The 25417-nt window shown below is 41.4% G+C and overlaps 1 protein-coding gene across 3 annotated transcripts in view; it reads left to right on the plus strand.

Annotated features, from left to right (window-relative positions):
- Window positions 1–2544: 2544 nt before the first annotated feature.
- Window positions 2545–25417, plus strand: part of LOC148039878 (DET1 complexing ubiquitin ligase) — a 71702-nt gene continuing 48829 nt past the window's right edge. Inside the window, exons 1-2 of one of the 3 annotated variants that reach the window (XM_087694999.1) lie at window positions 2545–2682; window positions 3255–3368. In XM_087694999.1, coding sequence (XP_087551125.1) covers window positions 3285–3368 — 84 coding nt within the window. In that variant the 5' untranslated portion in view covers window positions 2545–2682; window positions 3255–3284. Of the gene's footprint in view, window positions 2778–3254; window positions 3369–25417 lie in introns of all 3 variants that reach the window. The other 2 variants (XM_087694989.1, XM_087694978.1) reach the window with 2 other exon arrangements.

The following is a 25417-nucleotide window of genomic DNA, read 5'->3' on the forward strand; positions in this document are numbered from 1 at the left end:
ACCAAGGAGGTCGATGCCGAGTCGTTATGGGAAGAAAGTGAGCAAGACATTACTATTTTTATAATCCATTATTTTAGCATTGGTGAAATCCCCAAGGAGACTTACATTGAGTTAATTAAGGTGATACGCAAGACTACATGCAAGGTAAAGGTTTCACACTAACATCCATTCTGTAAAAGCAACGGGAAAATTTGCCTTATATGCTAGCTGCTAAGGTATTATTACTCCAAATCAAATCCTTATTACCTTGCATTATCCATCCATAATATATATGGAATTATCTTTCAAATAAAAATTCAAGATGGCATATTGAACCTTACTATAATAATAGATTGGGCCTTAGTAAGTGCCCATGAATCCATTTTGAGAAAGTGTAGGAAAGCATCTCCTTGGATTTGATTATTCTCTCCATGGAGGCCTTTGGATTTGGAAACAACTTCATTAAGTTCATTTCTATAGCAGTGATTCTCTTCTCAAGGATGCCTAGTTGCTGTTGTGTGAAGTGGACCACATGGCGAATCTAAAATTTGAAACCTTAGATATAGACAACTTTATTAAACATAAATGAACTCGAATAAGTTAACAAATTTTTAAAGAACAAGAGGGGAATGCATGATAGGGCCCAACCTTCCTTGTGATACAAGCCATGGTTTGCCATCTTATACTATGGAATATTGATTTACGGTAGCTAAACTTGTGGACTAGTATAAATATTATATTATAAATACAACTAGCATTCCGTGTGCACGAAGCCTAGCAAAGTTACCTCAACAATCCATTTCTTATCTTTCTCTCTCCTCTTTTTCCTACCTGTTTCTAATTTTTTAATTTACTATCTTTCTCCCTCTCTCTTCCCCCCTCCCCCCCAAATTCCCTATGTCTAATTCTCTCTCTCTCTCTCTCCTTTTTTCTCTCCCGCTTTTATTCTCTCTCTCTCTCTCTCTCCTTTTATTCTCCCCCCCTCCTCTCTCCCTCTCCTCTTTTTTCCTTTTTTTTTCTTCTCTCTCTCTCTTCATTCTCTTTTAAAAAATGTTATTTTCTCTCTCTCTCTCTCTTTCCTTTTCTTCTCTCTACACTTTTCTCTCCCTCTCTCTATCTCTCTCTCTCTCTCTCTCTCTCTCTCTCTCTCTTTTCTTCTTCTTCTTCGTCTTTCTTTCCCCCCTCCCCCCATCCCTTAATCTTTCTTAAAGTATGTAAATTTATATTTTCCTATATATAATTCTCTCTTTATGTTTATATTTTCTCTCTTTTTCTCCTCTCTCTCTCTCTGTGCTCCCTTTTTTTCTCCTAATTTTCTTTTTTTATCTTCTCTCCCTCACTCTCTTTTAAATTTTAAATTTTCTCTCTCTCCTTCTCTCTCCCTTCCTCTCAAAAAAATATTTAAATTTAATTTTTTCCTATTTTCTATTTTTTCCATCTCTCTTCCTCTTTCTTCTTCTTCTCCTTCTTCTTCTTTCTCTCTCTCTCTCCCCCCTCTCCTCTCATTTCCTTCTCTCTCCTCTTTTTTCCTTTTTAATTATTATCTCTTTAAATTTTTTTAATATTTCCTCTCTCTGTGTTCAAATTCTCTCTCTTATCATTATTATTTCTCTCTCCTTTTCTTCTCTTTGTCTCTCTCTCCTCTCTCTTTTTTAAATTGTATATTTTCTATCTCTATAATTCTCTTTCTCTCTGTTCCCCCTTTCTCCCTCCATCTCTTTTTTCTTTTTTTCTCTTTGTATATTTTTCTATTTCTCCTTATTTCAATTAAAAAATTTAAATTAAAAAGTTTAATCTATGAGAGAGAGAGAGAGAGAGAGAGAGAGAGAGAGAGAGAGAGAGAGAGAGAGAGAGAACGTAAGCCCTACACATGAGAGAGAGAGGGGGGAGGGGGAAAAGAAAGAGAGAGATTATAAGTGAGGGAGAGGGGAGGGGGTTTTAATTTAAAAAAGGGAGTTGAGGGGAGGGGGGAGGGAGAGTGAGGGAGGCTTTAATGGAAAAAGAGAGGCGGAAGAAAAAATAAGAGATTACATGTGAGAAACAGGGGAAGGGACTCAAGGATTGGAAAAGGTTTGATTGAAAAATGGAGTAGGTTCGGGAAGCCCTCTGGAGGTTTGGGGCTTTTTGAACCTACAGCAAAAATAATATAGTAGTAAGATTCATATTAGAAAAAATAATTGCTTGAATAGTCGACTCCTAGAGCTCGAAAAAAACTTGGTGTGATGTATTCTCATCTTCAAAATTTGAAATTTATCTCAAACTAAGATTAAGAGGTGAGAAAACCGACTTTTAGTATGAAAACCTTCAAATATAGGCATTTTACTTTTTAAAAATTTCATTCAAAAGGGTTTCTACATTTTCAAAGGAAAAAGGTTTTTTCTTTGGAGCATTGCTGGCTCCATCCTTTTATCAGAGGCGTACATCATATCATATGGCATATATATAATATATATGGCATATATAATATAACATTTACTTATATAATATAATGTAACATTTACTTGTTTCCTTAGTAAAATATTGCGAAGCGTGACACTATTGGCCCCTTCAATGGTCCTACCCGACAGGTTATGGCCTAATTCGTATTGAACGTTTTCGCACCCCGGCAAGAGGCTGCGGAAGGACAAAGGGGCGAAAAACAAGAGGCGATCTTGTAATGCTCGAAGCACTAATTGGCCTTTTTATGTTGCAAGCTCGTTAGAGGTAATGCATCTGAAGATGAAGATCATGTGACCGAGCATTCTGCTAGGAAGATCCCGATTCCTCAGAAGCCAGAGGTCCGTGTTCTGCAAGCTCCTGTAAGCCTCTTTCTGACTGTCCCGCCTTTGGTGGTCTGTTGTGCTTTTGTTTGTCTCTCACTTCGAGCTCCTGGCATCTTTGCTAAGCCATTTTTTCCCACCTTGGTTCGTCGATTCGAGGCCTCTGCATATCTTATTCCAAGAAAGCGGCCATGGGTTTTTTATAATTTGGGCCTGCTCTTTGCTTTTACTAGACGCATTGCTGCTCCTAACCTATGGCTCACAACCTCGGTGATGCTGGTGATTGACGCTGAACTAATTGCTGCTGAATGTAAGGATTGCAAGAATCCTACCATCGGTTTTCACAGTTTTGGCTGTTCTTTGCTGTCGCTAGAGGCATTGGTGCTGCTAACCTTTGGTTTACAAGCATGGAGATGGTGATGCTGATGCCGAACTAACTGCTGCTCTGATATGGGTGGCAATGATGGTGATTGTTTCCACTATCATGACATGGACTAGTCTTTTCATGTGATGCAGGAACTCCTGTATGGTTAATTCGGTTGGCCAATGGGGTCGCTTTTCGGAGATTGGCCATCATACAATCCACACAATTTCAGCCAGTTGAGACCCTCAGATCCATCGCACCCAATGGTATGTGCCAACATTCTGCATAAAACCAGATGCATTGTTTGTGAATCAGAAGATCGATAATGTAGGGATCCAATGCAGAGATGTTCTAAAGCTGTGCAAATCATACCTTTCTGGTTGCTTAGACCCCTACAATAGTGGCATCTCTGGAGCGATTAAACATCTTGATGCATCTAGCAACACGTCCTGACATTTAGTTTGTCTCTCCTAAATGTGTCTGGAAAGTATCACTGCTTTGAACTCTTTGTGCTGTAGTTTCATAATGTACTCGACAATGATAACTAACAGCTTTCTTTCATTTTGAAGTTCCCATTTAATGATATGAGACCTCACTTCTAAAGGCAAATGCCACCTCTTTAAGTTTCAAAGCTTGAATTGACATTGAGCCGGGTAACTAGTTCTCGCATTTTCTAGCTCCCTAACATGTTGGTTTCCCTTTCTCAGGTTCCAATAATATTTATTTGTCAGTGACCTAGGGCAAATGTTTCTTAATGATGATAAGTTTGAATTATTTTCAATTAGCAATCCTGTCTTCAGCAAAAGCTAGAACACATGACATAGAAGAGCTTATGTTACCTCCTTTGGCATCACAAGCCAATATGTGAAACACTAGGATATTGTTTACCTATAGGGTACACAAATGATTTTGTCTGTGGGTGGCATTCTTCCACAACTCTATCTTGGTTAAATTGGCAAGTGGACACTCTAGCTTGCAAGGCTATAAGGCAGCCAATTTTTGAACCTCTCTTTGAAGCTACTAAGCAATCTTTTCTAGGTTTCACAATGGCTCTAGATTCAAAAAGCAATAAAAGCCCATATAATATGAGAACGACAGTGTTTGAGGCTCTTAACTAGTAACTTTTCTATCCCAAGGGGTTGACAATCAGTTCTCCACCATTGTATGCATGTTTAATCTCATTATTATAGGTGCAATGATGGACTCATTGCTAATAGTGGCTATGTAAGTTTTTTATCTCTCCCACTATGTGTGCTTTTATGCCAATATAAAAGGCACAACGATGAGGTCTCTATTGTCATGAATTGCGTGATGGGGAGACTAGCTTGAGCTACCGTGCTGAATACACATAATACATATAATAAAAAGATCACTCAAGAACACAAGAAGAGAGATGGAGACCAAAACGTTTTCTTGTTGGTTTTTCTTTCTTCTTACTCACATAATACAAGGTACATAAAGTATACATAAGATACAATATAAAATGAAAGTAATCTACTAAGTCAAATAGTGCATGACTATAGATTGACACTATAATTCAGTCAGCTATAGGTAGGTGTAGCTAACCAAATACAATAAGTTATAAGTCAATAGCCGTATGAAAATCATAATGACCATCGATGTGTTAAGTATAAATGTACAGACCCATCTAACCAAGCAATCTATAATCAATGTCTGCATGTGTTGAGCTTGTTATCTCAATAGTCCCCATCAAGCTCAACTGCATTTTTGTAACTCCAAGTAAGTGTTGAAATTCTCAAAGCTTCTTTGCACCCACCAGTCGTGAAAATGTCAACTACTTGATTTTGTGTGCTAACATATACAAGGTTAATTTGACTTGCAAGTACGTTTCCTCTCAAAGATAATAATGCATCTCAATGTAGTCTTTCCTAGCATGAAACACAGGGTTTCTTGCCAATTGTACATTGTTTATATTGTCATAGTGAATGACAATTGGACCATCTCTCTACACATCCAAATTACCCAATAACTTTTGTAGCTATACTATCTCACATGTTGCCATAGTAGCACATCTATACTCAACCTCTATACTCGGTAAAGTAATTGTTAGTCGTTTTTTGTTGCTTTAAGCAATCCATGTACTACCAAGAGAAAACATGAATCCATTGGTAGATCTTCTATCGGATATGCTACCAGCCCAATCGGCATCTGTATATTCAAATACATAAACATTCTTACTTGCTGTATAAAAAGGTTCAAAATACAAGGTGGACATCACATATCTAGTAGAGTGTTCTATCTCATTCCCAATATCAGTCCTCAACTTTACATTTTGCTTCAATGGCATGAAAAGAGGCTTGCATGTCGCCATACCATAGTTGGATAATATATGCAAGCCATATTGCATTTGGGATATCTATATACCATAAGCACATCTAATCACCTCAATACAAAGAAAGTAATCCTTAGCTCACCTAAGTTCTTAATCTCAAACTTCTAGTTCAAAAGACTATTGTCATTAGCAATCCCATTGTCATTATTACACGTAATAATCAAATCATCAACATAGATGACTATGATGACCAAGTTTACATCGCTCTTTTTTACATAAAGTGAATAATTTACATTAGAAACAAAAAAGCCAATGTTGATAAGATGCTCTTCGATTTTGTCAAACCATGCTCTAGGTGCTTCAGCTTATATAGTGTCTTCTTTAACTTGCATACATATGTGGGATGCTCTAAATTCTCATAACCTGCTAGCTGCTCCATATACATCCCTCCTTGTAAATCACCATGCAAGAAAGAATTTTTTACATCTATCCATTGTAAACTCTAAACTTTTGTTGTTGCCAAAACAATTGTATATTTGACAATGGGCATCTTGGCAATTGGACTAAATGCCTCTTCATAGTGTATGCCATATGTTTGTGCATAGCCTTTCACAACCGACCTAGTCTTATACTTGCTAATATAGCCATTTGCATTATGCTTTATTTTATAGATCCATTTATAACCGATAGCTTTTTTGCCCTTGGGCAATGGTACTAGATCCTCTAAAGAAATACTCTATCACAGAAAACACAAAAGCAATCTTATGACAAATGCATAGACTGATAAAGGACATAGTTAGGGCTAGGGTAAGTTGGAGAGTGTGTTGTACTCTGACAAATCACAAAATGCAGCAAGGTAGTCTTTGTATGTGTCTAGTAGCAGCAAACGCAGTAGTAGGATGTTGGATCAGTGAGATAGATGGTTAGAAGATAGAAAATGCAAAATAGGTTCACGATGTGGGAGCTGGTGATTGCTGCAATCAGTAAAATGCAGCACTTAGGAGTGTTGGTGAGGTTGGGGGGCAGCAGAACAGGCAAAACACAGCACTAGCAATGATGTTTTAGGTTGGACAGTAGTAGATAAAGCAAGAGGTAAGTTGTTTGGAGGTCGTCAACTGTAGATAACAACGCAGTTGCACCAAATGTTGAGTTTTAGGTAGTGTGTAGTGATAAATGCAAATTTCGAGGTGCAGACAACATTTGCCTTGATGACCAGTAGGGTGGATATGGCTGGAAACAACCCAAATCTGTGAGGAATGGTTGAGAAGCAGGCGCTTAATGGAAGAACACAATGGTAGATAGCTTCAGGCTGAGATATCTTCCACATATAGGGTGTAGACAGCAAAGCTTTGGCACCTACAAGCTACGAAAAGGAGATTAAGGTTGGATGGAGGGCAATATGTCTATTTATAGAAAGTTTTGGCCCTCCCAATGAGGGTTTGTGGCTATGGGATACATGTTAGCAGTGATGTTTGTCATGCCTTGTCATCTAGACGAGGACATTAGGAGCTCTGACATGTTTGTCATGTGTTATGATGGGGGAGGCTTGTCACTCTCGACTGGCTGTCTTAGGATGTGCATTTCTTTTTGGCCTCTTTTAGTGGGCAGCCATTGGCTGCCCGGCCACTTTTTTGGTCATTGATGTGGGGCGCCCATTTTAGGGCATTTTTAGGGTTTGGGGCTGCTCCCTCATTTTGGCTATTTATAGGCAGCCCCCCTCCGACACTCCTCCCCCGTGGTGGTGCTGGCATCATCATCAACCTGATCTGGTGCCCTCACTGACGCTGTGGGCTGTGTGCAGGGACTGATCAGTCTCCTTCCGCCTTCCCGTTTGTATTCAGCATTCATTTCAGTCAGTGCAGATTTCTCTTCCTTATTTTCTGCTTTCTCTCTCTCTCTCTCCATGTTCGTATTCCTTCTTCCGCAGCGCACTCTCACAATACATACCCTCTCTAGGAACCCATTTTTTTAAAATAAAGGTTTAATTTAATTAAGTTTTGAGACTATTTTAGCTCAATGCCCTCTCTCAAGCCCAAAACTAGAAAGAGAGAGACTGCACTAGCCCAAGCCCAAATTTTCATTTCTTTTCCCGAAGGCAGCCAGGGCATTGAGCAAAGGATACACATCAACTACCCAGTGACCTACCAAGGTTACAGAGGCAATGGTTATCTTGCCAAGGGAGCCCCAAATGCTCACTTCAGAGAGGCCAAGGCATCAAACAAAGGGTGCTCATTGGTTGCAAAGTGGCCCACAAGGAGGTAACCATAGTGGACTTTGCTATGTTTTTTGTTGTTGATGTTGTTGGAGGGCTTTTGATTGTTTTAAATAGATTTAACTTTAAGTGAGGGTTTTCAATTAGTTTTCATCCTATTGAGTAATCTATGCCCTTTGAAGAGAATGGGGGATGGTTGACCTAGGACCTTTACTAAACAAAGAAGCTATCCCAACTATACTGATGGGTATTGGTGTTCTCCTCCCAGCATCCTCCTGAGACCATGTGTTGCCCATAAGTTGCTCATTGAAAATAGCATCACAACTTATGATTATTTTCTTGGAGGATGGATTATAAAACTTATACCTCTCAGAAAAAATTGAATATCCAATGAAAATAACATTCAAACTAGGAGGATGAAGTTTTTTGCGAGTCTCTTTGGGTACATGAGTATAAGCAATATATCCAAAGATTCGAAATATGAAACAGAAGGAGTTTCACTTGTCCAAGTAGTAATTGATATTTTACCAGGAGCAGTCGTAGGAAGTGGAAAAGGGTACTCGAAAATGCTTTTCAAGTGCACAATATTCACAAATACCCATGTGAGGATGAGCTTTGAACTCCATGCCTTGAACAAGGTCATGCCAATAAAGATCGACAAGCTTAGAAAAATTAGAATGAACAAAGTGATGATGCCATAATTTGCTATTAAGATCACCAGGAGTTGTAACAACATTTGCAACATCTTCATTTAAAGATAACTTAAAAAGATTACCATTTCGAGGAGCGACAGCTATGGTTTGGCCGTCTTTCTTAATGTGACACTTGGTAAGGTCAAAACCAACAAAGAGACTAAGATCCACAAGACTTGCAATTGAATGAAGATTCCTTTGTAGATCTGGGACATGTAAAACTCCATGCAGAATTCTTGTTGGAAAAAGAGTACCGAGATACAAATCACCTATACCTTTGACTTGACAGTTTGTGTCATCAGTAATATAAACCAATTTCTTGACAGGAATAGAATAATAATTATGTAACCATTGGGACTGATATCATATATGTCATGTTGCTCGTTTCTCTTAAAGTCAAGCAACCAATTTCGTGCTTCTCCCTACAATTGATACCTAAGAATATGGAGTTTATCCTTAGGATTAGTCACTCTCTCTATCAAACAACACAGCTCTATTTTTTCTAAAAATCTTTCAGGATCGTCAGTATGATTACCATGGAACTCAGGAAAATTATCAACCATTTTCAACAATCACAAGAAATCAAAACAAACTCACATTCAAAATAATAACAATGTCAAATCAATAATAAAAAGAGATCCATCACAAATATAAAGTATCATTTTCGGAGATAGAATAACTCACACAATTTGCTTCTTTAGTAGTGTTGTCATGTGTAGTAGCATATACTCTATTACGATCTGAATCAAAACGCCTCTTGAAACATAGATGGGTCGGATGATCACTCTTTTTGCAGTAGTCACAAGGAGAATAATCTTTGGATAAACATGGTTGTTTATTTGTAATACAATGTTCTTCATCATATTGTTTTGCCCAGCGATCATCTGTAGTGTGACCATTTCTATTGCAATAATAACAATGTCTATTTGGAAACTTGCGACGAGAGAAGTTACCACCACGATGACTCCTACATGTGAAGCATAGAAAGGAACGCCTTCAAGCAAGTAAAGCTTGGTCGATTTGTTGTGACTATGTGTTTTCTTGTGAGATTATAGTTGTTTCTTGATTTGTGTGTCGTCATTCATGTCATTGTAAATATTCAATCAAAGATATGCAAACTTAATCAAAATTGATCCCATCTTTGTTAGATAATATGACAACAATATTCTCATAAGCAGGATCCTTTACAGTGTCAAGAAGCTATGTTACCAATTGCTTTCGTGGAATGGCATCACCAACAGCAACAAGCTGATTGATAACGTTCTTGAATGATTTGATATGTGTTGTCATATTTGTTCCGATGTTGTAACTTGTATTGTAACTCTGTGAGTTGACTATGAAGATAAAGTATCTCTATAATAGATTTCTTCTCAAAATTTGCTATCAACCCATGTAGCTTGTGAGGTTGAAAGATTACATACATCAAAGTATAAGAGATTCTTGAAGAGTAGAAAGGATATACCGACGAGCTACTTTGTTGCGTCTGTGACCTACTCATTATAAATAGTTTGTCATTCTTTAAAGATAGGTCCTTCAGTTACAAGGGTATTATTACGAGCCTAATCAATTGATTGAGGTGGATATTCATAATCACCAAGAACAATATCATGCATGTCATTGCCTTCAAGGATTAGCAACATCTTTACTTTCCATCCTGTTGGAAAATGGCAGCCAGCTATGGAGAGAGAGAGGAGAGACAATGACAGCAAGAGAGTGAGTTGAAGCAAAAAAAAAAGAGAGTACTTGCTAGAAAGAAAGATAGAGTGAAAGTACAACTTATGTTTAAGTCAAGGGTTGACCTAACCAGCCTTCCACGAACTAACTAGAGTTAGGTTTATTTTACTCTAGAGCCTAGTGTCACTACTTTAAGTTTCTAAGACATTAGGTGTACACACCTTACATTGACACTTTAATAAGTGTCCACAACACAAATTACATTGGGCACTGCCCATTGAATCAGCAAATTCTAACACCCCCCTGCAGTGTTAATGTGATGAAGTACAAAGATGATCAATTACCAAAGGGTAACAAGTTTAAGGACTTTTGAAAAGCCTCAAACTTCTTGTGTGGTAGTGCCTTGGTGAAAATGTTTGTAACATTTTTTTGTGTGGGTATATACATCAAGCTGATCTCTCTTGTATAGCATCTCTCTCTAACATAATGGTAATGCACCTCTATGTGTTTCGTGCGAGCATGAAACACAGGATTTCGTGCTACTGCAATAGCACTGTGACTATCAGAAAGAATGGGTGTAGGACCCTCCAATGGTAAATGTAGATCAACCAACAATCTGCGCAACCATACACATTTCATTGTTGTTGTGAAGGCTGCCCTGTACTCAGTCTCATGAGACGAGGTAGCCACTGTAGGTTGTTTCTTGCTTAGCCATGAAATGCATGAATGGCCTGGAAAGAAATAGTGTCCACTAGTAGACTGCCTAGTGTCTATATCACCAGCCCAATTTGAATCACTGTAAGCCTGTAAGTGCAAGTCTCTCCCCCTAGGAAATAATAATGCATGTGACTGAGTACCTTGCAAATATCTGAAGATTCGCTTAATAGCTTGCCAATGTATGGTCCGTGGGCTATGCATATACTTGCTCAGGTGAAATACTGCATACTGAATGTCAGGGCGTGTGTTGCAAAGATAAATAAGATAGCTAATAGCCTGACTGTAAATTGTAACATCAAACATCTCTTCACCATTATGCATAGACAGCTTTAAGCCTGTGGCTCCATAGGAGTGCACATAGGTTTGCAATCTTTGATACTAAACCTATGTAACAGCTTATCCACATATTGTGACTGTGACATGATGATACCATACTGATTTTGGATGAATTGAATCCCCAAATAATAGTGTAGGCAGCCCATATCTGACACAGCAAATGCATGTTTTAATTCAGCCTTAAAATCTGCAATTTTTTCTTTTGTAGGTCCAGTGAGCAGCATGTCATCTACATAAAGAATGATAATCAGCAAGTCCCCCCCTCATTCTTAATGTATAGAGTGGGAGCAGTTGGACTATTTTTGAACCCTTTGCTAGCTAAATAAGCATCAATTTTGGAGTACCATGCACGAGGAGCCTGTTTGAGACTATAAAGAGCTTTATGCAGATTGCATACCATGTGCTCTTTCCCTTTAATCACAAACCCTAGAGGTTGTGACACATAAACATCCTCATGCAAATCCCCATTCAAGAATGTTGTCTTAATATCCAACTGATGTACTTTCCAGCCATAGCAATCACACATCTCACCGTACTCATACGGGATGTAGGAGCAAAAGTTTCTTCATATTCTATGCACTTCTTTTGTGCATAGCCTTTTGCTACCAACCGTGCTTTATACTTGTCAATTGTACCATTAGCCTTGTGTTGAGTTTAAAAACCCATTTTGTGCCAATGGCCTTCTTGCCAGGTGGTAAATCCACAAGATCCCTTGTAGAGTTAGTGGCAATAGAGTCTAACTCATCCTGCATGGCCTGTATCCAATGTACATCTTGCTGAGCTTCGCCCAAGGAAGTAGGCTCATCATCATCCAATAGTGAGCTCATAAACACATGCTCATCACAATCCTCTACTTCCGTAAAATCAATCAAATGTCCCCCCCCTACATCATTTGCTGCATTTCTAGCAGCCCTTCTAGTGCATTGAGGTATAGGAGCATCCATTTTACTCTCTTGGAGAGTTTGTAACAGCCATCTTGGGTCTGTTTTGGCTGCATTTACAGTAGCCCTTTCATGCTGTATTGCTTCTTCCACTGCATGTGGCAAACCATCATTGATACCCTGATGTTTGGGAGCATATTGTGCAACAACAACTTGCTGTATTAAGTCTGTTGTGCCATTTACAGCAGGCACAGACTCCAAAGTAAGTGGCAAAAGACCCTCAAAGACATCACCAATGTCATGGGTGGCTGGCATTTGAAACTAATCATGTGAAAATGCAGCATTTTCAGCAAGTAGGACATCCCTACTGACAAAGACTTTCTTTGTGCATAGGTCATACAAGCGATAGCCGTTGCTCTCCGAACTGTAGCCAATAAATATGCATTTTACAGCCTTGTCATCAAGCTTCCCATGAAGCTCTTTCGGAACATGTGCATAGGCTATGCAACCAAACACTCGAAAGTAGTCTACTTTGGGTTTCTTGTCATGCCAAGCTTCGAACGGTGTGATTGTCTTGAGTGCCTTAGTGGGTGCAGGATTCAACACGTGATTTGCACACTGAAGGCCTTCTAGCCAAAATTTATGAGGTAGCCCCTTGCTTTTTAGCATACAACGAGTCATGCATAATTCCATGATCAAGCAAATATGTCTCAAAAGCACGAGACATGTACTCCCCCCCTCTATTTGTGCGAAGTGTCTGCACTTTTAAGTTAGTTTCAGCTTCAAGCTTTGCAACAAGATGTTTGAAATGCATGAACACATCAGATTTTGCCTTTAGCCCATACACCCATGTATATCGAGAGTAGTCATTAATAAATGTAACAAAGTACTGATGACCTCCAAGTGCACGTGTCCTCATGGGACCACAAACATCAGAGTGAATAAGCTGCATTTTTCGGACAGCATGCACTGCACCATCCTTTTTGAAGGCAAACCTATGCATCTTGCCTAAAATACATCCCTTCACATGCATGAGGAGGTGGAGTCTCCATTGGAGGCAATGCATCTACCATATGACACCTCTGAAGGGTCATCAAACTCCCAAAGCTCATGTGTCCATAGCAGGCATACCATAGCTCTGCATTTTGTATAGCGGGTGAAAGAGTGGGGACTGCTAAAGCATCATGAGACTGTCTGTCATATGTACCCAACCAAAATAGACCCTTATGCAGGGTGCCGGACAGCCTAAGTGCATAATCCATCTCTTTGTCTCTAACAATGCATTTGTCATCCTCAAAGATGACCTGAAATCCATGCTTATTAAAAGCAGAGATAGACAACAAGTTCTTTGTAATGCCAAGTACAAACAAGACATCTAGAAGCATGAAATCACAACCATCTACAGTAGCAATAGTGACTGTCCCAATGCCACATACATCATAACTGCTACTGTTCGCACATGTAACAGGCTTCCTAGCAGGGGCTGAATGCAAAGAGGTAAACAAACACTTCTTGGAAGTGATGTGCTTTGATACCCCACTGTCAAAATACCATGTTTGCTGCGTTTCAGCAACATTAAATGCTGAATTAGCCATTGAAGAATCATAATTTTATGTAAGAAATGTATAGTCCTCCTCTACAAAGTTGGCTGAAGTATCATCATCAATAGATTTGTTGGCTAATGTTTCTTAGACAGCCAAACTGGAGTTCTTTTTGTTCTCTTTGGCCAATCTCTTTCTGTATTTATCGATATAGTGACCAGGCTTCTTGCAATAATGGCATTTCCCCTTCCTTTTAGTCTTTTCCGTGTCTTGGACAACCTTATTTGATGGCTGTCAAGAATTACCCTTTTGCTGATTTTTTACATTTTGCTTGACATTTCCTTTGCCTTTGAACTTGGAAAGCATATCCACATTACCTGAATGCAGTGCCACATTCTTTCGAGTTTGTGCCTCTTGTAGCAAGAGGCCTTCCAACTCCACAAATGTATGGGGCTGCTGTCCCCCCCTCAAAGACAACATCAAAGAGGTGTGGGAACCAAGATACGACTCTAGAAGAGAGTTTAGTGTGATGTTTACCAATTCAGCATCCTGAATGACCTCATCAACATTGAGTAGCTGCTCATGCAAATCCTGTATGTGAGTAAGGTGCTCTGTCATGCTATCACCTTCATCCATGGTCACATTGGTCAACTCTTTGCGGAGATAGGATATCCTGGCCTCATTGCGTGCTGCAAATATACGCTCAAGTACATTCCATGCTGATTTTGAGGTCTTACAAGACCGAATGTGCGGAATAATTGCCCTTTTCACTGACAAGGCAATCAGAGAAAGTGCCTGTGCATCTTTTGAGTCTCATTTCCTCTGATCCTCGGTAGGAGGGAGAGGAGGGGCAGCAGCAATAGCAGCATCAATACCACCACGAGCAGCACCAGCAACCTGTCCTCGAGCGTTATGCTGAGGTGTCTGAGGTGCAAGACCTCCTGGTCATTGCAAATCACTTGTAACATAGTTCCACAAGTCCTTCACCACAAGAAGGTTACGGACCATAAAACTCCACAGTGGGTAGTTTGAGCCATCAAGTTTGTCCTCCTGAGTGAGGACACGAAGGATGTTACTTTGATCATTATTCCCCTGGCGTGCTATGCTGTCAATGATAGACAAAAATCGGCAGGCAAATACTTCAATGCTGAAGTGTAGAGTATACTCCTTAGAGTACCAAAATCCTCCATGGGATTAAGAAACAAATACCAAACTGTCACTCAAATGCCAAAGTGTGCACAATGCCACCCAAATCAACACTCAGCCAGTAAATTACAGCACTATACTGCTGTACCACACTCGCCTCGAAATGTGAGCCCACAAAAGTACAAAATACAGCAACTTAATGTTGATTCTTACCAAAATTTACTAAAATTTCCAAAAATTCTATGCCCAATTTGACTGTAACAGCAATTAAATGCTACTATACTACTTGTTGCTTGCCTTGGAATGCGTGCCGGGCGAAAGTCCCAATTTTCTTCTAAAATTTCTAAGAAATTGAAGAAATTTGTACCTTACAGCTGGAATTTTTGCAGAAATGTCACCTTGGGATGTGTGTCAGCAGTGAACAACAGCTGAAATCTGCCTTATGATGCGTGCCGGATCCAAAAAATTGAAAAGCCCCAAATTTTCTTGAGCCAATGTGGAAGAAATTGCGCAATGTCTATGAGTTTGGTAACAATTTGCACAAAGGGCCTCCAATCAGGCAAAAGCCCCAATTTTTTGAGCAGCACGAGCTGAGATTCGAGAGGAGATGGCTGAAATAGACTGGAAATTCTAGAAATTTCAAGAAAACCCCAAAATCTGAAAATTAATGTTTTTGCACTTTTTAGGGTTTGCAGAAATCGGCGGGCAGGACTACGTGCAGCAGCTCCTCCAAAACAGCAGCTCCTCGGGCTGTGTGCAAGATTGCATGTGGGACTGCGCGTTGGACTACGTGCAGGGCTGCGCGCAGGCTGAAAACAGCAGATCTGGAGCAGATGACTTAGCTGGACAGATCTGGAGCAAATGCACAGATTTGGAGCTGATGGCTGATCTGGACAGATTTGGAGTAGACAAGAGACGGCTCAGCTACAGCTCCTCCACTTCAACAGCACCTCACAGGAGCTGAAAACTCTTCCTCGAGCTGAGAACCAAGCTGGCAGCAGTAGGACCTTGGGCGGGATGGTATCGGCTAACGGTGGCTGAATGGAATCCGCGCATACGAGCTGCTCTAATACCAAATGTTGGAAAATGGCAGCCAGCTATGGAGAGAGAGAGGAGAGACAATGACAGCAAGAGAGTGAGTTGAAGCAAAAAAAAAAGTGTACTTGCTAGAAAGAAAGATAGAGTGAAAGTACAACTTATGTTTAGGTCAAGGGTTTGACCTAACCAGCCTTCCACGAACTAACTAGAGTTAGGTTTATTTTACTCTAGAGCCTAGCGTCACTACTTTAAGTTTCTAAGACACTAGGTGTACACACCTTACATTGACACTATAATAAGTGTCCACACCACACAAATTACATTGGGCATTGCCCATAGAATTGGCAAATTCTAACACATCGAAGGAATCCTTGTCCTTAAAAGTGAGGGATAGAATGTTGTCGAGAAGGAAATTCATTGATGATTATAGAATTTGACATATTTGGCTGAGAGAATATGTACAAAATGAGATCACAGAATCTACACACCATAGATAAAACGACGATGAAAGTACAACACAACAAGTCTTACACAGAAGCTATGTTGTAAAGAAAGAGGTTTAGTTTAAAAAGCATATTCCAAAAGAAAGAGACCCAATATAGACGAAATGTGGGGAGAATAAAGCGACCCAGAATAGACAAAATGTGTGTGAGAATAAATTGGCCCAACGAAGATGAGAAAACGTTATCGCTTTACTTTTTGTCCAAGAATAGATGATGATCTGGTGAATTTTGGCGGAAACTCAAGAGTGAGATTGTGACGAAACTCGTGTCGTAGAAGTCTGCATGAAAAGCTGTTCTCCTATTTGTTTTTTTGTTTCAAGTCCAATCTATTTGAATTGACATAACTTCTGCCATAAAACTCCAAATTGAGCAGGATTTGCTAGGAAGAAAGCTTGTGAGTCCTAGCATATCACAAAAAGTGGTTTTCTTGAGAAAGGCGTCGCCTTAAGAGTTTCCCAAATAGAAACTTTTAGGGTATCCAAGCAAGGCGCATCTACAATTTAACATATTTGCAATCTAAATGATGAGCGATGATGATTGAGTGAACTTTTTCTATGCTTAAAATTCAGAACATAAGATGCTCATAACGTACACAATACATCAAATTTAAGCATCAAAAGAACATGAATCAAGAATTGAAGAGATACTACATAGGTATACTTCTTGATTGTCTTCGTGAAGGAATTGGTTGTAGTTAATCTTGATAGCTCTGATACCATGTTGAGATGTAGAGAGAGAAGATATGTAGAGACGTGAGAGAGAGAGAGAAGAGACACACTATGTACACTCCTAAAGACTATTTCATATCAATCACAATCTACATATATATATAGGTGAGACCTAGTCTAGATAGGGTGAGCTATATATAGCTCCAACAGTAAGTACTAGAGACTCAGATGGTTGACCACCTTGATTACAATTTTTGACGGCACAATGAAACTAACCTTGCTTCTTGGAAAGGGTGGTAAAACTTGATTAAGCACTTAATTACAACAATTAGTAAATTCACAAATATTGAAATGGACACTTTATATTCGTAGGCATCATAAATGGTATTGCATGCATCTACAAGGTCTTTTTGTAGTAGTTGACAGCCTCCTTTCTCCTTCTTGGGCTTGGCCTTTGTCTTCTCCTTCTTCTTCTTCCACCCTCCTGTACTTGAAGTAAAAGCTTTCATGGAGTTGGATCCATTGGCTACCTCTTTGCGACGCTTGATATGCTTCAAGACACGTGGGACGCTCCTCCCATAGAAGAGAACCTCGAGTGCTCGATGTAAGAAGGCTAGTGTGAAAGACATCATATTGTGAAGATGGTAGTTGAGTCAAAAGAATCATGGCTATATCCTTTGAAGATATCGTCTTGTCGAGGGAGGAAAGCTCATCCCTTAGATCTATGTGGGCATCTTGGCTTCTTTGAATTTGTGTTAGAGCCTGAAGAATGCTCCCGTTTCTCCTTCTTGGGCTTAGCCTTTGTTTTCTTCTTCTTCTCCTTTTTCCCTCTCATACTTGAAGTAAAAGCTTTCTTGGAGTTGGATCTGCTGACTACCACTTTGAGACGCTTATCATACTTCAAGACATGTGGGGCAAGCTTCTCCCATGGAAGAGTCTCTCGGGTCCTTGATGTAAGTAGGTTGGTGTGGAAGACATCATATTGTGGAGATGGTAGCTGAGTCAAAAGAATCATGGCCATATCCTTTGAAGATATCATCTTGTAGTGGGAGAAAAGCTTATACCTTAGATCTTCCAATCTATTGATGCAATCCTTCATGGAAGAAGAGTCATCAATAGCGAGCATCCCTAATTTCTTCTCAAGAGTAATCTTGTGGGCAAAGGTTTTGTGATGGCACAAAGAAGCAAGCTTTGTCCACACTTCTGCTACTTTGCAGACTTGCACACATGTACTAGAACAGAATCTTGTAGGCTCGCAAAGAGGAAAGATTGGACTCTAGAATTGAGCTGATCACATAGAACTTTGTCCACACTTCTGCTGCTTGCTGCAACCTACGCGCATGTACTAGGACAGAATCTTATAAGCTCATAAAGAGGAAAGATTGGGCTTTAGAATTGAGCCGATCCCATAGAGTTGCACGATCCATCATCGATCCCACATGAGGATTCTCCACCACGAGATAGGGAGTAGGTTGGGTAACAAACTCCCAAGGATTGAAGGTGTCAAGAATACATTCCACCTTACAGGACCAAAGTGAATAATTTGATCTGTCTAGACGATCTTCTTTGGAAAGAGAAGGAAGAACAAACACTTGTGTTGACAGTGCCATCATAGGTATCCCAAGGCTAGGACAGGACATAAGGAATGATACCATGTGAGAGTGTGCAATGAAAGAGAATCATGAACATGGAGAGAAAAAAGGAGAGAAGAAGAGAAAGCAAGAAGATAAGAATGATCTGCATTGAACAAAAGAGAAAGCTGAATACAATGAGTACGAATCACTCCTTGCACGCAGCCCAAGGTGTCAGTGGGGGACACTCGATCAACCCTAGCCAAACCCATGACTTGTCCCACTTGAGGTTGTCTGCTCATAGAAGGCCAAAAATGCCTCTGTTATCATCAAGTTGATGCAAGGTCTTGTACCTGAATTTCACTCACACCTACAACACTTTGACCTTGCATTAGAGTGGTGGAGACACTTGACTAACTGCTATGTGACTCGAGATAGGACCTGTCGTATAAATCTCAACCATGAGCTTCAAAACTTCAAAATCATTGCTCGAGATGACCTTAAGGTCAAGTTGGCCGAGTATTGGTGACTTCTCGCTGAATTCTCCACTATAGGGGCTCCAAAGTTCCTTGATGACCAAGTCACATTGTTTCGAACAAGCTATCTAGATGATTGCTCTAGAATGAGCTACCTCCTCCATCAAAACGTGATAGACATGTCAGAGCTCATAAAGTCCTCGTATGACTTATATTGACACTTATAGGTTGGAGATGACAAAGCATGATAATCACGATTGCTAACATCCCCTCTCAGATCCTGGATATGGCAAAAGGCCAAAGAAGAAACAGATCGTGGGATGGCAAGAGGAATGCCAATGTCGATGAAGTTCGTCGACGAAGAAGCTTCTCAAGATCCTTGGAAGCCCCCTCTGAAATACTAGGGGCTAGGAAATCCACAACTGCATCACTGAGATCGCCCCCCTTTGAAAGGGATGGAGGGTACGAGGGAATTACTAGAGGAGAGGGTGAGGGATGGGAAGGAACTTGTGGAATAGAGGGTGCACAAGTGGGAATAGGTGTAGCAATAGACAATTGCCTTGAAGGATCCTGCATAAAAGAAGGGTAATGGAGCTTGTAAAGCCCGCCCTCTTGTCAACCTTTCACCAAAATAGCTCCCGAAGAAGAATCCTCAATAAAAACGGCTTGCTCAATGAAGACAATATGGATACCAAGTCTAGTCAAGCCATAAACGGAGAGGAGTGGAAAGCTAAAGTTTGAAACATGTAGGACTTGTGAAAGGGAGTAGGAAGTACGGTCTGGTAATAACAACACAATGCCAACACCACTAATAGGCATGGAACAAATGTCACCAATAGTGACAAAACCCTCAGAGAGATGAAGATCTTGTACTAAATCTCCTTGTGGAGTCATATGACTCAAAGTTCCACTATATCAATGAGCCAAGGGCTCTTTGAAGACATGCCAACCATTGAAGAAGGCTTCTCCAATACATGGATATGAAGAAACATAGGTTTCTGGGTAACAAATGGTGTAGAGGTAGAGCAAGGCTTGGATGATTTAGCTCTAGCCTTTGCTCTCGGACTAAGGTGAGGGTATAACTTCCAACACTTCTCCTTTGGGTATGTCTCTTTCCGATAGTATGGGCATTTAGGGTTCTTCGAGTCAGAGTTAGAGCTTGAAGCTCTCCTGTTGTTGAGCCTTTGACTTCCATTTCTTCTTCTTCCCCTCTTTTGAATATGCAAAAAAAGCTTTGGTGGTGGTGGATCCATTGGCTATCTCTTTGGCTTGCTTGTCGTGCTCCAAAACAAACATGGCAAGCTTTTCCCATAGAAGCTCCTTATCACGGGTCCTTGATATAAGAAGGTTGGTGTAGAAGATACCAAACCGGGGTGAGGGTAGTTGAGTCAAAAGAATCATGGCCATATCCTTTGAAGATATCATCTTGCCAAGAGATGCAAGCTCATCCCTCATGTCATCCAACTTGTTGATGTGGTCCTTTAGTGTGGAAGAGTCATCAACATCAAGTATTCATAATTTCTATTGGAGAGTAATCTGGTGGGTAAATGTCTTCTGATGGTACAAAGAAGCAAGCTTTGTCCACACCTACGTTGCTTGCCGCAACCTGTGCACATGCATTAGGACAGAAACCTATAAGCTCATAAAGAAGAAAGATTGAGCTCTAGAGTTGAGCTGATCTCATAGGGCTGCATGATCCATCCCACTTTGGGATCCTCCATTGGATGAGCAATAGGGTTGTTAACCCTCAGACGAACAAGATGGAAAATCCAGAAAATCAAAAGCAGAAGACAAAGGCCAATGCAAAAGTGAAACGGAAGACGAAGGCGCGCCAAGGAAAATATGGAAACACAAGAAGTGTAGAAAAGTCCTAAATAAAGGAAAAAGGCGCACAAGAAATAGTGCAAGTCAATACTTTTGTAAAAAAGCGCAAGGCTCACCATGATTTATTTTAAGAGTACCAGGCTCTCACTCGTGCAATTTGTAAATGTAGACGGGTGGTGGAAAGGAAGCTAGGAAGATAAGAGGACAAGGGGAAAAAGGGCCTAGGCCATGGCCGGCCATGTAAAAAAGGGGATAAGGGGATGACCGCCCAAAAGGGATTTAGGGTTTTGTATATAAAGTTGAAAAGTGAATGAGAAGCTCATTCTTGTGTGTAGCCAAAAGGAGCTCTCTTCTTCTTCTTCTTCTTCTTGTTGCTTGCTTGCTTGAGCTTGTGCTTGAGAGAGGGAGTGTGAGAGTGTGAGGGATTGAGTGTGTGAGGGTGAGGGACCGGAGAGGAGAAGCTCTCCATCTTCTCCTCTCTTATTCTCTTCTCTTCTCTTATCTTATCTTGCTTGCGGCAATGGAGCTTGGAGTGTGGAGCTCGAGGATGGAGCTTGCTTGAAGCTTGCATTTGGATTGTGGAGCTACTAGAGTGCTCGGGAGAGGAGGTAACTCGATCAGTATGGAGGTAAGCTCACTATACTCGTAGAGATGGAAGGTGCGTCGGCTATGTGAGAGGTAGCCATTAGTGCTCAGCTTGGAACGCTTGAAACAATAAGCGGTCCGTGGGTCTTGTCGATTAATCACCTCTACATTTTGGTTTAGTTGTCGGGATCAACGGATTCAAGCCTTGAGCGCTTGCGCGCTTTGAATCGAGCATTGAAGTAGGGTTTTCCCCGAACTGGTGCTTGAGGTAGGTAGGTAGGAAGCGAGGGAGTTTGAAGAGGTATTCGATCTCCTTAGCAAGTAGGTTTTTGGTTTTTGGACTTGGGAAAGCATGATGGAGTAGTGTAGGTATTTCCCTTATGATTTTTTCTTGCATTTAGGAAGGATAGGAGCAAAACATTGGAGCACACAGTAGGGTTTTCTGTTGCTGTATAACAGGCTGAAATAGATAATAGAATGGCAAAAAATGAAAATTTGGGTTAAATGTTAGTAAAGGAAGCAAGACTAAGGTGAGTACAGGCCTGGGCAGGGTGATAAGGGGCCTGGAGTAGCAAGAAAGGCCACATTTTGCATTGCAGGGTTTCATGAGAGTTGGAGAGAGCTTCATTGCGTGGACTTGCTTCTATCTGGTCATCTAGGAGTTATTTGCCAAGCACAGGTAATTCCATACCTTCTCCTACATGAGTAGCTTGGATCTGGAGGTGCTCAACAGGGAGGAAGGCCTCGATCTCTTGGTGCGACAAATTCTTTGAAGTCCGGCAAAAATCGCGTCCCGCTCGGTCCATCCGAGTGACGGCGATTTTGGGCCGAGTCCCAGAATCGGGCCTCTGACCACTCGGCCGTTCGGCCCTTTAGTATTCGGCCCTCGACCAACTATACTCGGACGCCTTTGACTCGGCCTGTCCGAGTGAAGCACTCGGACCAACACGAATTCACCATTCGGCCTTGGTTCACTTGACTCGGCTCATCTGACTCGGCCCTCGGCCAGTCGGCCACTCGGGCCTCGAACAACCACTGTCGGGGACTGGCCGAATTTGACATTCGGACCAGTTGCATTCGGCCCTTGCAATTCGGACCTGTTGGGCCGAATTTGGATTCTTTGAAATTTTAACGTGTAGACCCTGAAACTGACTGAGAGACCATATAGAGCCGAAACCACATCATAGATCTATCATTGGGCTGAAATCTAGAGCAAGTAGTTCAAAACTTGGCTATAAACGGTCCTTCAAATCGCGCATGGCATTTACCATAATGGCCCTGCGGGCCGGAGGGGACTGCCCTCCCTCCCCGGACCCCCACATGCCCTCCCTCGCCGGACCCCCACAGAGGGGGCCTTGCCCCCTTGCACCTCCTCCAAGTAGGTTTGGGAGAAGAAGCGCGCCGTGATAGGTCCTCCAAATTAGATCCTAGTGTAGTAATGGCTCTACCCAAGCATGGATTCTCACTTGCAAAGGAGCAACCAAAAGCCCATACCCGAACAAAGACAAACAGAGACCTTAGAACCTCAATGGGCCAATCTAGCCAACAAGGGCAAAAAGGCCACACTGCAAAAACACGTACCTGTTGCATTCAGACTGCATCTAGTCAAAGCGGAAAGCAACAACATCAAGCTACAACGTCGAGGATGACTAGATATGATAGTCCTAACGATAGATGCACCTTGAATAGCACTGCACAGATGATCCAAGACATCAATGGAGAATCCACATCTGGTCGTGTAGTTGGGGACTCAAGGGCATTTGTCAAAAGGCTTAAATTTATAAGCCAAGACCCGGAAGATGAAGACATAGTACCACCTGCTTATCTTAGGGTTAAACTCTGCGAAAAGAGAGCACACCATCGATGCTCTGATTGATGAAGGAGCAGATTTTAATATCTTGACCTATGAAGCATGGACCCTACTAGACCAACTAGAGCTCACACCGACTAATGCAACTCTTAGTCCTTATGGAGGACACCCACAAGCACTTATAGGAAAGTGCAAAATCCTCGCGACAATTGAAACTGAAAGCTTACCTATCCTATTTCATGTTTCTTCAAATAGTGCTAATTGCGGAAAGGAAACCCTCCTAGGAAGACCCTTCAAAAGGGTGACAAAGTGAGAGGTTGATTACATAGCACAGAGGATACACTTGACACTATCGGGTATGAGGATAGTCACAACCTTTAGCAAGGATGACCTCATCGAACCTCGAGGGAAAGGCAAGGAAGGTGCTAACATAACATGCAAGCCTAGTAATGAGAGTGAGGACTTGTTGAAAGAGTTGATACAAGCGCATGTTGAACAGAGAGAACTAGTGAGTGAGGCGAGGCTTGAAAGGTCAGGAGACGATGCCAAGGGTAGGCTTTGGACTTACAAACCGTAGAAGACCACGAAAGAAGCCCAAGCCTTATAGACGAAGGCAACGATGGAGAGCTAGCACAACGCCGCGATGGATATCCAAAGCGTCGCTACGTGCTCAAGGGTATTACGCAAGTAACCGATGGATTTGGGTACCAAAACCCCTTGCTAAACCACCTCTATCAGCTGAAGGCTAGATTGCATCAAAAGCAAAGAAGCACAGGAGGAAATCTAAGAGAAAATCCAGGTCTCGGAGCAAGAAACCAAACATAATTATTCGAAAGGAAGAGCCTCAGCCTAGCCTGCTTAATAAGCAGATGTCAGATGTAACCATTGAGCGTGCACAAGGACCACTAGTGTTCAAGGAGCTTTTGACTTCCCAAGAGGATAATGAGCACCACAGGCACAACACTGCTCCTAAGAAGGCTGATTGCTCAACAAAGCAAATGGCACAATCATCTAACAGCCACGAGAAAATCTTTCAATCAGTGCCAAGTCCACCTAAGAGTCCCAGATCTTCTACACCCTCTTTCCCTAAACAGACACAGGAAGCACAACAACAGCCGTCAAGTGCAGCTGCTCAATCCTAACATCTATCTCCATCTAAGCTTCCAGATGTCCAAGAGGTGGGACATGACGCCACCCGTAGCTCTCGGCCCAAGGATATGCCTGTGCAACCTAATGTGAGTAGATCAATTGATGCTCGATCTTTGCAAGTGAATGCTCAAAGGGCAACAAAAGACACGACCACTTCTAATCGGCCTAAGGACTTGATACCGCAATCCACCAGTCCACTGAACTAGTTGCTACCACTTCCAATCAGGGATCACAGCAGTCACAACACTTGGCTGTGACAATGCTTCTTACGGAACGTGTCCTTAGCCATTCACCTGTGAAGGAGGTGTCGCAACCAACATCCTTGACAAGTCCAGCACTTCCAAAACACCTAAAGCCTAGGCTTGAGGAGCTAAACAGAGGGGAATCAGCTGCAGAGCTAGACTCTCCAAAAAGAGAGGCAGTTGTACCCGTACAACCTAGCAGGGTTGTTCAGCAGGCCGCATCTATGTCCCACGAGGATACACTAGAGAAAGAGAATGTTGAGGCTTGACCAAGCACATCAACGACTGACCTAGTTCAAGGTCCTGAGTCTTTCAGAGATACACCTCGATTGCCTAAGAAAGAGAAGAGAAAACAACGAAAATAACAACGGCAGTCGCAAGCGGTTGTAGACCCCAAGAAGATTGAGATTAAAAGTGCCAAAAAGCTAAGGAATAAAGCATCGAGTCCACCCACAAATGTATCCACTGTCATATCTCCTAACAACAGTGAAACCTTAGACACATCCATGTGCTTTGAAAAATCAAGGCAACCATTACCATCAATGGTTGCTTGCAACACTCAATCCACTGACAACAGAACTCGCATTGACCAATCAAGAGTGGATACAACACTGTCACAACAAGGTGACAGGACTATACCAGTCACATCCGAGGAGAACCATGACACAATAACAGCAAGGCCTTAGGAGAAACATGGAAACCCCGAGAGCATAAGTAATCCTAGTGTTGACCAATCTTGCTCATCTAGGCTTGAGCCCCCAGCTATGCTAAAGCCTAGGGAAACTCCTAGAACTTGGCATGAGATAGCAACCGAGCAAGCTCTCATTGAACATAGAAGTGTCGCAGAATGCTTAACTGAGTTGGATGCTAAACTCAAAGTATTCGCATGTGTCTACGTCCTTGCAGACATGGGTGCATTCCCTAGGGGGCAGCTGAAATAATACTTGCCATTTCTCC

This window comes from Lygodium microphyllum, chromosome 2, assembly GCF_053477565.2.
Source record: "Lygodium microphyllum isolate KBCC chromosome 2, Lygodium_microphyllum_v1.1.10, whole genome shotgun sequence".
Lineage (NCBI taxonomy): Eukaryota > Viridiplantae > Streptophyta > Polypodiopsida > Schizaeales > Lygodiaceae > Lygodium > Lygodium microphyllum.